This window comes from Pavona decussata, unplaced genomic scaffold (assembly GCF_977016875.1).
Source record: "Pavona decussata unplaced genomic scaffold, jaPavDecu1.1 SCAFFOLD_50, whole genome shotgun sequence".
Taxonomy (NCBI): Eukaryota; Metazoa; Cnidaria; class Anthozoa; order Scleractinia; family Agariciidae; genus Pavona; species Pavona decussata.
This window is the reverse complement of record NW_028145472.1, coordinates 46,479-62,354: the sequence shown is the minus strand read 5'-3', so window position 1 is coordinate 62,354 and position 15,876 is coordinate 46,479. Positions and strand designations below refer to the sequence as shown.

The 15,876-nt window shown below is 37.4% G+C and overlaps 1 protein-coding gene across 1 annotated transcript; it reads left to right on the top strand.

Moving 5' to 3' along the window:
- The first annotated feature begins 550 nt into the window (after nucleotides 1-550).
- LOC146481337 (uncharacterized) lies at nucleotides 551-8,479 on the top strand. The gene is made up of 3 exons (XM_085108417.1): nucleotides 551-666; nucleotides 7,305-7,688; nucleotides 8,115-8,479. Exons 1-3 carry the CDS (start codon nucleotides 609-611, stop codon nucleotides 8,477-8,479), a joined length of 807 nt encoding a protein of 268 aa, XP_084964543.1. The 5' UTR covers nucleotides 551-608.
- Nucleotides 8,480-15,876: the final 7,397 nt, after the last annotated feature.

Sequence of the window (15,876 nt, the reverse complement as noted above, 5' to 3'; positions counted from 1 at the left end):
CTGATTTCGTTTTGTAAGAAAAACCAAAGGCAATTTAATGTTCGCTATTTCTTGGGCATGCTATAAAAAAGCTCATATACCATTGCCGCTAAGCCAATCATATCCATAGAATTGCAATATATAATGACCCTGTTTTGAATAAGTAAATTAAGCAAGTGAGCAAAGTGTACAGATGGCATAATGACACCAAATCCCTAAAGGCCTTATAGAATCCTATCAGTGAGATATCCTTTATCCGTTTCACTGTTATCTTTTTCGTTTCTATTTACCAGTTAGACTTCATATGAAGTTTTTTTTCCTGCAACTGCACTGTTAAGTTACTAGACATACGCAATCTAAACACCTGGAATAAAAATATATTGAGTGAGAAATTTGAACACTTATTTTAATATCTTCGATGTAAATTTATAATAATTCGAGTGACTTGCTTGATTAAAACATGACAGAAGGTCTTCTCTTGAAAGGACCGCATCTGAGCATTATTTTAATAATTGCTGACACAAGGCCAAAACGAATGCGCGCATCATATAAAGTTTGGAACGCATAAGGCAGTTCAATTATTAGTTGAACCTTGTTTTCGACGGGCATGTAAACGCTTAACCGGAGACATGAGACTTGTCTTTGCATTTCACGGAATTGTCTTCTTTGGCACGATTTGGATCATGAGTGAGTATTGAATTCATAACTGTTTTCATCGTATCTTGTCGCTCTTAACAAATGCCGTGAATACTGCTAACTTTAGGCAGGAATTTATTTCTTCATACATAACTAAAGAAAATTGGAACCGAGAAAATAATCTATTGAAAGTTTCTAGTTTCGTCATTCTCTAAGGGAGTCGTTATACGTTTTGTTTTGCAAGTTCAAACGTGTTTCTGACCAGCTGAACATAACTATCTAGTTATTAAAAATGGTTATCAGTTCATGCTTGATCTAATTTGAATAAATTTGGAACCTTCCTTTCAAAACGGCATGACATATTGTTAGTGTATTGAACGGCGAATTCATCGAAATATTTGGGAACTTTTCGGAAAACAAATAGATATAACTGGTTTTGTTCTTCGGGCCGAAGATAATTGTAGGTTAGATTTTCACACCTCAAAATATGCATTGAACGTTCTTGGACAAGGCTTTTCTAGAATTGACACACTCAACGACTGTCCATTTAGGTTCTACGAAGAAAAAGTGATTTAGAAAAGCATTTAACTATAAAAAAAATTGCGACGAAATATTTCTTAAAATCATTTTAAGATAAAAAAAAAAATGCTACATACATACATCGCACAGATCACATGAAAAATGGTAAACAACACACTGCTTATTCACAATTGACGGCTTCATTTCTTTGGGTTTCAAAACACGATAACTGGCTGCAATGTAGGGCTAATCTTATGGCTAACATCGCGTAACTGCTTCCGAACCGCATTAGCTATAACTCGATCTTTAAATGATAGACTAATTCTTACTGTGCTACTATCATCAGTGTTTCATTCTGCTGTGTTTGCTGAAGCATTTCGAAAAAGAAAATTGTTGATAGCGGAATCCAATTGTTTACCATTTTTCATGTGATCTGTGCGATGCAGATTATGTCGGGTACACAGTCGTAAGGATCGACCATCGCTCTTTGTTATTTGTATTGTTTATGAACAATCTTCCGATGTCTTTTCAAATTTTAACGTACGCCGACAATACACTTATATATTATATTCCTAAGGATGCTAAGGAAATCGGTGAAACTCTAACCACTGAGCTGACTTTAGTAAATCAGTGGCTGTTCGGTTATAGTCTTTTGATTGCGGGGGTAAGAGAGAATGTGTTTTCCTTTTCGCGGGTCAAACATCTGCCAGAGATTTTTCTAGATCTATCGATCTTGAACTCGTCTGTGAGTGTAAGTTTCTTGGAGTAACTGAGCATGCAGGATGAGACAATTGACGTAAAATGCGCATGTAAAATACCTGTTTGGTATAAAGTTAGGAAGAGAACAGGTATGCTCAGTCAGACAAGGAAGAACATCACTTTGCACACAACCAGTACCATCTATACAAGTCTTTTATTCTCTCTACTCTTGACCTACTGTGATATTACATCGAACTGTTGCGGAAGTGTTAACGCGGGTAAGTCAGAGAAGCGGCAAAGGCGCAAGCAAGCATGATGCGGACGGTTAACAGCGAGAAAGCATTGGGGTACCTAGCTTACCAGTCTTTTGCCAGCAGGCGCGAAGAGCATGTGCTAAGCCTAGTAAAGAAAATTTGGACGTTAGCGTTGTGGTTATTGTTTAGATTAAGTATGGATATAGTTTGTAGGAAGACAAGGCAGATTGACCACCTTGATCTGCCATCGATAAGGTTATAGGGTACCAAAAAATCCTTTTTATAGTGGTTACACTGGAAAAGTTGAAAAATTTACAGCACATGTAAATTGCAATTTACATTATGTAAACCTTAGTTTACATGTTTTGAAAATTTTAATTTACAAGGTGAGTACTTGTAAAACATAATATACATGAAATTTACAGTTTTACCATAATATGGGAAACTACTGTAAATATTATTTACATGGTCCTTTTTTGCAGTGATTATTTGAGGAACATGTAAATATACTGTAAAATATATTACACATATTTACAGTATCTTCTTTGTAAATGAGCTGTAAAAATTGCTTACAAGATCGTGTAAATAACATGTAAAAAAAAAGCGTTTACAATCGCTGAAAAGTAGTACTTGCTTGACGCTGTAAAAAGCCTGTAAATCGAAGAAGGGGGACTAATTAATTTGACCCTGTAGATCAAAAAAGGGGAATTGAACTGACTCTGTAAAAAGCCTGTAAATCGAAAAAGGGGGACTGGCTTGATTCTGTAAAAAGCCTGTAAAGCGAAAAAGGGGGACTGGCTTGACTCTGTAAAAAGCCTGTAAATCGAAAAAGGGGGCCTGACTTGATTCTGTAAAAAGCCTGTAAATCGAAAAAGGGGGCCTGACTTGATTCTGTAAAAAGCCTGTAAAGCGAAAAAGGGGGACTGGCTTGACTCTGTAAAAAGCCTGTAAATCGAAAAAGGGGGACTGGCTTGATTCTGTAAAAAGCCTGTAAATCGAAAAAGGGGGCCTGGCTTAATTCTGTAAAAAGCCTGTAAATCGAAAAAGGGGGCCTGACTTGATTCTGTAAAAAGCCTGTAAATCGAAAAAGGGGGACTGGCTTGATTCTGTAAAAAGCCTGTAAATCGAAAAAGGGGGCCTGGCTTGACTCCGTAAAAAGCCTGTAAATCGAAAAAGGGGGCCTTGCCTACTCGCTGTAAAAAACCTGTAAATCCAAAAAGGGTGCACTACTTTGACTTCTGAAAAACCCTCTAAATCGTATATTGGTGCCTGGCTTGTCGCTGTAAAAACCCTGAGCGCATACCATTTAAATAGAATTTTCGGTAGATTTCTTTTGGACAAATGGAACTGCACTAATTGAACCGTGAGCGTGATTCATTTTGTCAAAAATTCTGGAATTTTCGGTTCAGAAGCAAATGGAACGGTAATTTCCTGAAAGTTCATCTCGAAACAAGACCGGTTCATTGAAGTGGAACAGAGTCAAGCCAGGCCCTCTTTTTTGATTTACAGGCTTTTTACAGAGTCAAGCCAGGCACCCTTTTTTTATTTACAGGCTTTTTACAGAGTCAAGCCAGGCCCTCTTTTTTTATTTACAGGCTTTTTACTAAGTCAAGCCAGGCCCCCTTTTTCAATTTACAGGCTTTTTACAGAATCAAGTCAGGCCCCCTTTTTCGAGTTACAGGCTTTTTACAGAATTAAGCCAGGCCCCCTTTTTCGATTTACAGGCTTTTTACAGAATCAAGCCAGGCCCCCTTTTTCAATTTACAGGCTTTTTACAGAGTCAAGTCAGGCCCCCTTTTTCGATTTACAGGCTTTTTACAGAATCAAGTCAGGCCCCCTTTTTCGATTTACAGGCTTTTTACAGAATCAAGTCAGGCCCCCTTTTTCGATTTACAGGCTTTTTACAGAATCAAACCAGGCCCCTTTTTCGATTTACAGTGTTTTTACAGAATCAAGCCAGCCGCCCTATTTTATTTACAGGCTTTTTACAGCGACGAGCCAGGCCCCCTTTTTCGATTTACAGCGTTTTTACAGTAGTCCCCCGCTTATGATTTACAGCGTTTTTACATAGAAAAACCAGGCCCGACTTTTCCATTTACAGGGTATTTACAGCGACGAGCCAGTCCCCTTTTCTATTTACAGGGATTTTACAGAGTAAAATCAGGTCCCCGTTTTCGATTTACAGAGTTTTTGCATGGTCAAATCACAGTCCCTTTAGGAGATTGACAGAGTTTTTACAGGGTCGTGGCAAGATTTACAACCTATTTACAAGGTCAAACGCACTCTCTTCCAAAATTTACATGTTATTTACAGGTTACAGGCACTTTTTACATTCTTTTTACATGATCTTGGCTGTAGTGTCTTACAAATTTACAGGATGTTTCTCACTTTTTACATGCTCTATTCATAATATTTACAGTTTCTTTACAGTATCTTCTGAGATCCTGTAAAAAGGCATTTTAGCCGTAAAATGATAATTACAGTATTTTCCAGGTGATTTACATGTTATTTACATATAAAAAGGAAAATTTACAGTGCATGTAAATTTATCATTTTTTCCAGTGTTATTTAGTTTTTAATATTACAGTGTTTAATCTTTTCTACACCCTCAAAAATTAGACGTCTGGAAGAGCTGGGCTGACGGTTAAGTGACAAGTTAAAAGCTAATCTCTTAGCCGTGAGAAACATTAAGATGATATTTTATCTTCAACTTACAGATGATGTTTTGTTTATATGTAATCGCATGAGACCGAGTAATATTAAGACTTAATGCCCACGCGTATTTTCAACGTTCGGTTATCGTTCGTTGGAAGAAGCCAGCTTAGAGAGGTGAAAGCCCTTGGTCGCCATGAATGATTTCAGTTTTTCAACCAAACAAATCCGATCAAGTTTTTCGTTTGTTTTTTTTTTTTTTTTGACACAAATAATCTTTGAATTTCACCTTTAGTAATTTTCTTTATAGCTGTAGCACTTGATTTCCCAGCATTTTTGGTACTGTCCGGCTTAGAAGGTCAAACTCCCAAGAACCTGAAATAATTCGTTGTTTTTATGCACAAAATAGAGATAAACCAAATTAATGTAGAAATGGCATGCTCATCCAATCAGAAGCAAGTATTTTCGCCGCTTGACCAATCAGGAGTGAGTAATTTTTTCCCTCGAGAAAAGAAAAATTAAGAAGAATGCCCTCTGTTTTGACCGATCGGCATAAAGTAATTTTGTCCTCTATGTTATAACACCGATTAATGTTTATAGTTTCTAGATGGCTATGAAGTGTCTGAAGTGCCTTTTTTAGTATTGCACCTGCAATTGATACAAAGCAGAAACTCCAGTTATTTGCATAAACAAGTTGTAACCTTAACGTTTAATGGCTGAAGTATATAAAAAGCGGTTGAGTTCGGAATGGTTTAGGGCCTTGAGCCACAAGTAAAAAGCCTACCAGAAAATGACAACGATATTACACGACACTGTCTTCTAAGGGGATAATCTTGAGCAAGCAAAAGATGTTTTTGTGCTTTAAATTCATCGTTTCGTTACTCTTAATTGGCAATATGCTGTCGGACGGACGTTTCATCCTTTTGTATAGGAGAAAATGTAAACAAGATAAAACATAAAAGAAAGTAATAGACAGACGTAATGGCTAAGGCTGCGTCGGTGGAGAGTAGAAACAAATGTCTGGCTTATCAACAGAGTCGATAACTGTAAATTGGCCACCGTAGAGAGATTCAATCGAGCGTTAGCGGCTTCGTCAGAGCGAATGACTAGGGATTCGCTCTGACGAAGGGCTAACGCTCGAAACGTCAGCACTCGAATCACTTTACAGTGGCCAATTTGCCTTTAGTTAGCAACTCTGTGGATAAACCAAACACTCGTTAATACTTAATTATATTGGAAAACCTGAGAATATAAACATGGAATGCTGCATTAAGCGCAACTACAACTAATTTTTTTAGCCCCTTACAATTTCTGGCATCCATATGAATTTCGTTTACAATTCTAATAGAATCATCGCAAATCCTTGCGGACAAGGAATTAATTACTCTTAACTTAATCTTGGTCCTTTTGTTTTTGTGTGTGTCTGTTTTGGATGGTAATACAAGCACATTTCGCATTAAACGATAACCGTAAAATAAGGATGTTCACTAATGTTTATATCCGCACAAACGCAACCATACTTTTATTAACACATAAAACAAACAATGACAAACTAACTCCTCCTTAACTAATTTTCTCAATTGCGTGGGACTGAACGCAATTAAATATTGGTGTTTGGGCGCTAAAAGAAGACCGTTTCAACTCCACTAGTGGATAAAGCAAAAATGTGAAGGCACTTGGGTCCGCTCGGTGTCTTGTAAAGGCAAGAAAGGCGAGGATATACAGTTTGCTTTATCCTTGATTGATTACCGGGAGTAGATGGAGATGAATTGTGGGATATTTTTGTCGCGAAACGTATTATTAGTTGACAGCTAGGATTATTGTGTTATATTCTCTTTTTAAAATTAGCATCCTTTTTGTTTTCTTTTTCATTATATCACGTTTTACTATTTAAATGTACCTTCGAAAGCAGCAAGGAAGTGTTATTTTATTGATCGTATAACTTGGATGTAGTTTTTTTTCCCTACCCTTACTTTTATCACTGTATACGTCAAGACTGATCCCCCCCCCTCCCCCGGTTATTTGCAATGCGAACAAATTCGTGTTTGAAAGCTTGACTGTTTTTTCTAGCATTGGCAAGAAACAAACAGCTTCAATAAGCTTTTATGACGTTAGTTTCACTTGAAATTAATTATCACCCCTTATGAATTTGAAATTTCCATGTGGTTTTTCAAACAACAAAGACCAAACACAGGGTGGAGAGAAGTCAGATTTAATGTAAATTCCAGCTAATTTCACTGGGAAATTGCAGCACAAATCGAGTTTGTTGATTTAAACACAAGAAAGCGGGGACATGTGACATGTGTCGCGAGGGAATAAAAAAGGTCTATACACCCCAGACAGTCCGGCTCCAGGCGAGTTTAATCCTCGGATTGTTAGCAGACAGTTTTGGTGTCCGTTATTCCTAATAATTACCTCATACTGTAATAATGTGTAAGTCTGATCTTAGTTTTGTGCGACTGTTTGGTTTTTACAAGATATTACTTCTCTAAGATATAAAATTTGAAATCAATGCAGTAATTAAAAGTCTAATGCAGTTAATTTGCTTTTACTTTGTCCATTTAGGCAAACACTGTAATGCTGGGGAGTCTTTAACATACAAGGATGTAAAGACTGAAAATTGTTCCAAGCTACAGGATGCATTTAACAGTAACGTTCAGCTCCGGATACGTTGCTCAGCTATGATAACTGATTATCGGTATTCACCATGTTCCACGTGGTGTCAACTGTTTGCTTCGTGTTTCAATATACACCCAACACGGCAATGGATTCGTCAGTGTTCTACCAAGTTTCGTAGAGTTTCTCAACGATTCTTGATTATCAAAGGAAGCAACGATTATTCATCTGTCAAAGTAATTCACGTTAAACCCAAAATACCTTTCTGGAAGAGTTTGTTTACTATCAAGTTAGACACGTGCAACTGTAGCATCCGGAGTAAGGCTTCCTATGGTATGTAAACAGGCAGCAGTTTCTAGATTAACTAGAATCCCGCAGCACCACCCCCACCCAACCCACCTCGTCCGTGTTTTCATCCCCCTCATTCCCCTCTCCCATTTACAGCTCCAGCTCCAGCTCTACTTTTCGCCTTCATATACAGCTCCAGCGTAACCAGCTGAAGATGCGCACAAAATATGCTCACAGTTTGTAAATAACGGGCAAAACGGGTATCGAATGTTTTACTTTAAAAGCACCCGAAAAATTGTGAAAGACGACGCAGACATGAAGTACAAACAAATAACTATTACGCTGTCATTGCAAATTATGTTCGGCTGTTCCTAATTTTGGCAACCAGAAAAATCTAGAAATTTGTTTTTGTCATCTCACTGTATTGTTAATAAAAAATAACATTTGATATTTCTTTAAATTCTCTATTAGCACGTCGTAATCCTTGTACAATCAGCACGAAAGGTGAATTACAGGCTTGCCAGCAGCTGAAAAACACAACAAACACGGACCAATGGGATACTATATCAAAGCGACAGAAAAAATGCTTGCGAAGAAAATTCCGTAAAGGTTTGTGTTTCCCGCAGTCGAACCGAAGGAGAAGTCCAAATGAAACGATATGTACCGAAGGCGCAAGTCTTGTTTTTGATACCACTGTTTGGCCCAGATTTGTTCTATTTGCTAGCGGCCTTTATGGTAATCAGAAACTCTTCAAGATAAATGGAAAGTGCAAGAACAATGGCAAAAGTCTGACCATTAAGATTAAAAATTGTCCTTGCAGAAACAGTGGTGAGTAAGAATATTAATCTAGATGTACGATAAAACAAAGGTCTTTACAGGACACATGACTCCTCTATATTAAGCGTCATATCATACAGGTGAACCCCATGCACCCACATGTTATAAAATTTTCCAGGTAAATTACTTTTGATGAATATGAAACATAAGTAAGAAACATTTGTTTGTAACAAGAAGTTAAAATTAAACATGTTATGAAGCTTTTAATCTTATCACAAAAGATGATTAAGACCGCAGGGAGGTCGCAACCCCTGTCCCTGCATGTGCAAATCAGAGCCCGTCTGTTCGAACGCCGATTAACGCTAATCTAAGATTAAAAGTTAAACTAAGGTTTTCATCTCGCTTCTTAAAAACAATCTCTAAAGCTATATAAATTATGAGTTTATAGTAAAGACAATTCTAAGTCAAAACTGGGGAAAATAAATCTTTTGGAAAAATCTTATTGATAAGCAATTAAACTCGAAACCCAGTTCACGTTAACCCAGTTTAGCTTAATTGAGCTTTGAAAAACTGCGACCGATTGTTGAAAAGCCGCTTAACGCATAATGCATCTATTTGGCCAAGACTAAAGGCAGAGCCGCTTCAAAATTACTTTATAATAGCTTTTCTGCTTATGGTTTCCCTATGAATGTAATAACCTTACAGTTTGAACTGTAATACAGCAAGAGCAACGTATCTATAATCCAATTCAACTTCAATAGGTCTGACATTCTAAGCCACATGATTATATGTGGAGCTTGGTGTTTAGAAGTAGCAAAACACGATGTACACTGAAATAATATTTATATTTATATAATATTTGCATAGAGTTTTTTTCCCTTTATTGCAACTGATCGACCACTGCATAATCAACACATTGAGCAGAAACACAAAAAAAGATGTTGCACAGGCAACAAACCTCGGTAAAGAAGGGTAAAAGTGCTTAACTGATGGTGCTGGAATTGTAAACAAGACGTGAATTTGTGGCGTCACGGCAAACTTGACACCGGCAGAGGGCACAGATTTTCCCTATACAGACCAGCCTAGCCTGGTGAATAACATGTTTATTTTTTGTTTGTGTTTTATTTTATTTACTTTTTTCTTTTTCAGTTTTTAGGATAAATGTGATACACAAGCGCGCAAAAAGCACAGGAATAAACAATGTCAAGATATGCGCTCTGTGATGACAGAGTGAAATCTTTTTTTTCTTTTGAAATTACAACAAGAGGAAATTGAGACAAGTCAAAGTCTACAAGCTATTTTTAATGGACTAAAACGATAATCATGTAGTTTTCCTCCCCCGAGATGACTACATAATTATCGTTTCACATTTCACTCGACACGCAAATGAAAGTTGTTCCCGTCGTTCAAAACTTTGAATCTCCAATATGCGGAATTTAAGACAATTTTCAGCCTTGCCTCGGGAATGTAATATCGCCAGATATAATGTGAGTAACCGGACTGTAGACAAGTAGGGTCATTCCAATAAAATGTTTCGTTTCCCAAACCAAACGTTAAGTTTCCGTATGTCTTACTGTGTTTTGCTGAGAAACTGAAATCAGTCATGGCGACCAAGCGCTTTCACCTCGCTACTTCTTCTTACAACGAATGGTAACCGAGCATAACAGTGTCCTTTTGATGGGAGGAAGGAGCAGATCTAATTCAGTGAAAGAAATTACTCCGTAAGTTAAGTTCGTTCTTTAGATCCACCGATTGCAATTTTTATCGATCTATTTTCGCGGATTTTCATGAGATAGGAAGCTCCACTGCGCAGGGGAACAATTTATTGATGCCTGACACTAAGTTTTATCGTTGTTAGTTTACTCCGGGATTAAACTTATATTCTCTCTTCATCACATATGTAAAATTTAAACTCAGTCAATATTGTTCCTACAGAAATCTTAAAATAACGTTAAGAAAAGGAGAACACAGGGAAATCACTCTTGGTCGCTTGGCAAAGATCTTTATATAAGAGACAGTCCGCGTTAGATTCGACCTGTCAATTTGGGCCAGTCGTTCGATTTCCCTCAAATTTTCAGCAACAGACAAAGTTGATATAACATTAATGAAAACACCTTTCTTTTGATTCTAACCTTAACAAGACCCGACATTTTGAGGCGAATGTTCAACCCTCCCGTATCCTCGAAAATCGACCTTTCAGCGAGTCGAAATTAACCCGTTTTCGGATGTTTGCCCCCGAAAGAATATTTATGGTGAGTTCAAGACAGACCATCTCCTTACAATAGTAATCCAAAGTCTATGAGACAAGCAATAAAAAATTTTCAATATCGATTCTCAGTCCCTTGTTGCCCGCATTTCTCAGCACCGCACCCACTCCAAAGAGAACAAAGACTCACTTGACAGTTAATCGGCTTAATGCCATTACATTGCTGTGTCTCGTATAGATTAGGACACTGGTCTCCTTCAAAACCTAGTGATGAGACCACCGTTCTTGATCGACTCTGAGACCCTTGTTGACCACACTGGTTTACACTGCACGGATTCTATGAAGACCAATGGCTGACCTGGCAATTTCGTGGAGTGCATGATCCACGGCGCCTTCGAGACTGGACGTCACAAGATGGTGCGAAGGGGAGCGTGGTAACTAGTATCACCACAATTGTAATTTCCACCGCGATCATGCTTCCGAAATCATACAGAAATTGGATCAAGAGAGCGATTTCATCTAGGAGATACACATAGAACACCTTATTATAAAATCTTGACTGGTTCGACTCCATTTAAGCGAACATGGCAATTTGCAATTGAAATCACATTGATGGGAAAAGGCCAACATGTTTACGTATTGTCGTTTTTCATATCGTTAATGCCTGTGTTAAAGGCCCATTTTTGACCAGTATACATTGCACGCGGCGTTGGCTATCGGTGGCAACTAGTTCAAAGTTGATTATTCCACAAGCTACGGCGAAACAATGCAAGCCTCACTCTCGTGAATACCATGACAAAAACAGAGACGCGCAATGCGTAATAGCCAATACTGGGTCTGAAAAATTAATAAATGGTACCCTTGACCTGATCTGGTTTTCGTTGATTTGTCGTAGAGTCAAAGTTTAGTGGAAGTCGCCATAATTTTGAATTTTTTTATCGAGTTATTGTTGGAAAAGATAATTTGGTCGTCATAGCGATGGGCTAACGCTCGAATAATCGCCTTAAAAAACTCTCTTCGATGGTCAATTTACACAATAAAATCAGTTAATAAAACCAAATTATGTTATAATACCTCAACCGACGCAACACAAAAGTTTCTTTAGAAACTAAACTCCTTTATTCATATTTAGAAAAGCCTCATTTAGATAATCGAATAGCTTTCGGGCGTGTTTCTTGAATGTTCACTTGATTCATAAGCGAAACTTGGCGGTAATTAGATGACTGTGAGACATACATGTAGAATCATAAACTTGGAGATGTATTTGACTAGAAATGTATTTGACTGTAAGTTTTAAACTTTTTAGAATCTTTTCTCTGAAGTCTTTGCTAATTTTCATCCCCCAAACTAACTCAATGTTCAGTATGATTTGACCAGTCAAAAAAAACCAGTCAATAAGTAGGTGAAGTAGTGAAAGAGAGCAACCTGTAAATCCTTCTATCAAATTTTAGAATAATAGTGAAAACTAGAGAACTCGACAGTAAGGTAGTAGTTTCCTGAGCACAGGTACTTGAATATTTATTGAAGGAGACTTAGCGGTGATTTAAACTTCGTTTATTTAAAGGCGAAGGAAAACAGTTTTGATATCCAGACAGACCACCTAAAATTCTGGCACGAACATTTCAAGTTATAATTATAGTTGTATGAAACTTCTGTCAAAAGGAGAAATAGAAATGATTTTTCTGAGATAGCCTACAGAGCAGGCGCGATTTTGGGGAGCGAACGCTCGTTTTTTTTTTTCAGCAAAAATTATGACCGCCAGCTTTGATTTTAATGGCAGCAGAAGGCAGGGGAGAAAAAGAAATCTGTACCAAGCGGGTAAGCGACAGTTAAAAGCAAGGAGAGGGGTGGGGGTGGGAGAGCAAATACTCCCCACTTCCGATTCTAACTTCAAATCAAATACAGCTGGTTGAATAAACGATCGCACGTTTCTTAACGTTAACCTTTAACTCCCGAGATCTGGTTGTCAATTCTCCTCAATAGCTGCTACATATTTCCTCGTGAATAAGTTATAAGACTTTGGTATTAGTTCGAGATGACTTCTACCTGCTAAATTTTAGTAATCTCATTACCTGTTTGCTGGATAATGTATGAACATTATAGGGGAGAAGTTATACGTTAATCACTCCTAGGAGTTAAAGGGGTAACTCGCCGTAACAAGACGCCGGCCTCTGCAGGTTCCTAGAAATAGTAAACAATGCCACGTATATGTATCCATATCAATTTTTATCTTTAACAACTGTGTGTCGGAGACAGTTCATAATAACAGTTAAGAGCTAGAACTGAAAGGCATTTATTGCGTGTGTCCTATCTATAATCTATTGATATGGCTGAAGTAAAGATAAAACTTGTCAACTCTATTGAAATTACTCCGGAAAATTAGGTCTTGAATAAGATGAAAAAATATGTCATAAAATTAATCAAATGGAACGAGCTGTAATGAAAGATAAGCTTCCTTGAATAGGTTTACTAAAGTATGATTTTGACGTGATTCCCTGGCTTCACATACGAGGAAATAAGAAATAACGACAACAAAATACATTTCTTGGAAATCAATCAGGTCACCAAACGGCAAACATTGCAAACGTATGTTCTAGCTATTCATTAGCTCACGAAAACATTTTTTCTGCTCCGCTTAAATATTTCAGATGGACGAGTGACATAACAAAGGAGATCGGTTATCGATTATGGTTACCGTGAGCTCAGTAAAATCTGGAAAAGTTTCGTTCCGCACGAGTATGATACGTCAAGAGAGCTATGTTAGATATGTTTTGGTCCTGATGTTTTAGAAAGTGCACATAAAATTACCTTCATGGAGGGGATAACTGAAAAACTACCAGAGTCAAAGAACAAATGAAACCAGCCAAAAGGATGGCAAAGCCCTATATGAGATTTACAAATTATATTTCTTGCGAACTGGCATGGACTCGCATCTGTCACGACGGTGTTCAAAAGGGCAACATGACTAATTGGCAAGTCATTAAATAGTAGCCAACGGGAAAAACATACTGTTATGATCATTTCGATGATATTTAAGATTTTAATGATTGTAATTACTGACTGAGTTCAACTTCAATTACTTAACACGATTTTTTTTGTCTCGTAAATGAATTAGAGAAAGGCAGGGAAAAATAATGATTCTCTCAGTGTAACTGTTCAACGGCGGCTTCCTCTCCAAGCTTGCATGGGAATGTAATGAGAAAAAGAGACGAACCGCACTACGATTATTGTGATGAAACTGCTAGCAACATCTGAAAATGGCACACCCTCTAGAGCCATTATGAACAATTCTAGAAAAAAACTTATTGCACCGCAAACACAGAAACAAAAACAAAAAAAACTTTTGTAACGAACTTCTAAAGCTACGTTGTATACATGCGTATATTACGTCAAAATTCTTTAGACCATTCTAAGTGGACCCAAAAAATCGCAGTTTTAATGTTTTCCTTTCCGTTATTGGCATTATACCGAATAGTATTTTCTCAGTTAACTTAACCAAACCGCGCGAGTTACTGTGTACTGAATCGCATTATATATGTCTCGCCAATAGATTTTATCGCACAACTCTCTTTCTATGAAAGACAATTAACCTTTTTTTTTTAATTCCAGCAGGGCAAAATATCGTTTCTTAAAAGCTGAAAAATCCCTAAAATATTCGCAAATCGAAGAGCATACATGTAGTGGTGCATCGCATCAAACCGTTACGAGATTCGAAAGTAGAGGAAACAAATGAAACTCTGAAGACTACAGGTAATTCACAACGACTAAACGATACAGCGTTAAAGAAATACTCGAAATACTTTGCTTGTTGTTTTGATGTAGTTTTTTTTTTTTTTTTTTTTTTGAAGTTGTTCATCCCTGAATACGTGATAGATATTTGTGGAGAAATTACTCTTTAAGCGAGCCTTTGCAAATGACTAGTTAAATGAAACACTACACATGGTTCTTATGTATATGATGAAACAATAAATATAATTTCATTCTCCCTGATGTAGATTTGAGCGTCAGAAGTGACCAGAGAAAACAACTTTCAGGAATCTAATTTCTATGATACATTTAAGGGGAGGGATCGGGGGAGGTTGCACGGGTGGATTTTTGTTCTTGTGCTTCGTGATTTACATGCTTCACAGACTGTTGAGACCTGTTACACAAACGCATCCAGGGAATCCTTCCGATATCGTTATTCGCGTCAAACATGAAGGCTGTGAGAATCAAAATGGCGGTGGTGCCGACAAACTCTTTCCTCGATATTCTGCATTTTCCGAGTCCTGCTCTGTGGAGCCGGTTTGTTTTCTGCTGGAAAGAAATGACCTGTGTTCACATTTTCTACTTCAGAGGACATTTTATGCTGAATATGACATTAATCTCGTTCTTGTGGGTTTTTAGAACTTATGCAATCCATCCATTAGAACTAATGAATTTTCATTACGATCTGATTGTACTATAATTAAATGATATACGCGGTCGTTACGAATCTATGCACACCCACAATAACTAAATTATCTTTCACCAATCGCTCTGACGAAAGGCTAACGCTCGAAACTTCAGCTTTTAAACTCTCTACGGTTGCCAATTTGCGCTATCAACTCAGTTGATAACACTAAATTACCTTGTTATACTCTCCCACCGACGAAGCACCACAGTTTCTTTAGAACCTTACTCACTTTCTCCGTAAAAATGGACACAAATTTATTTTACAATTTTGTTGCAACAGAGTGAGCAGTCACCAGTAATGAGACTGGTTCATCGAGTGAGAGGCTAGCACTGTCAACGACTGATGAAAAGGGAAATAAACCCTTTGCGAAAACCAGCCAGCTTGTAAAGAAGAGCAGCTTGAAGTACAACTTCCTTTGAGTCACTTCTTGTTTTGGACTGATGTCAATGATAAATAACTATAGATATCAATCATTCGCCGAGAGATTCAGTCGAGAAGATCATAGCAAAATGTTCGCTTAGCCGAGAGATTATAACATGAATAGTACAACTGAAGTGAAAAGGCTCTTCTTTAAGAAAAAAAAAACACTAAGCGCGAGGTTAAGTATTGAATGCTTAAAAAACAGTCAAGTCATTAGTTGAATATATCATACTCACAACGTAAGTTTTGAAGGGATAAACAATGATACAGACACTTTTCTTTTCACCCCTTCCAGTTGGTGTACATATAATTTTTTTCAAATGTATTGTTTTAAGTAGGAATTCTTCAGACAGTTGTGGTCTGACTTCCTCGTGATCTTTCGCAAGCAAAGTTCG

Coding starts and splice junctions, on each gene's coding strand:
- LOC146481337 (XM_085108417.1), top strand. CDS start 609: ATGAGACTTGTCTTTGCATTTCACGGAATTGTCTTCTTTGGCACGATT. Junction 667..7,304: donor TGGCACGATTTGGATCATGA/GTGAGTATTGAA, acceptor TTGTCCATTTAG/GCAAACACTGTAATGCTGGG. Junction 7,689..8,114: donor CCGGAGTAAGGCTTCCTATG/GTATGTAAACAG, acceptor ATTCTCTATTAG/CACGTCGTAATCCTTGTACA.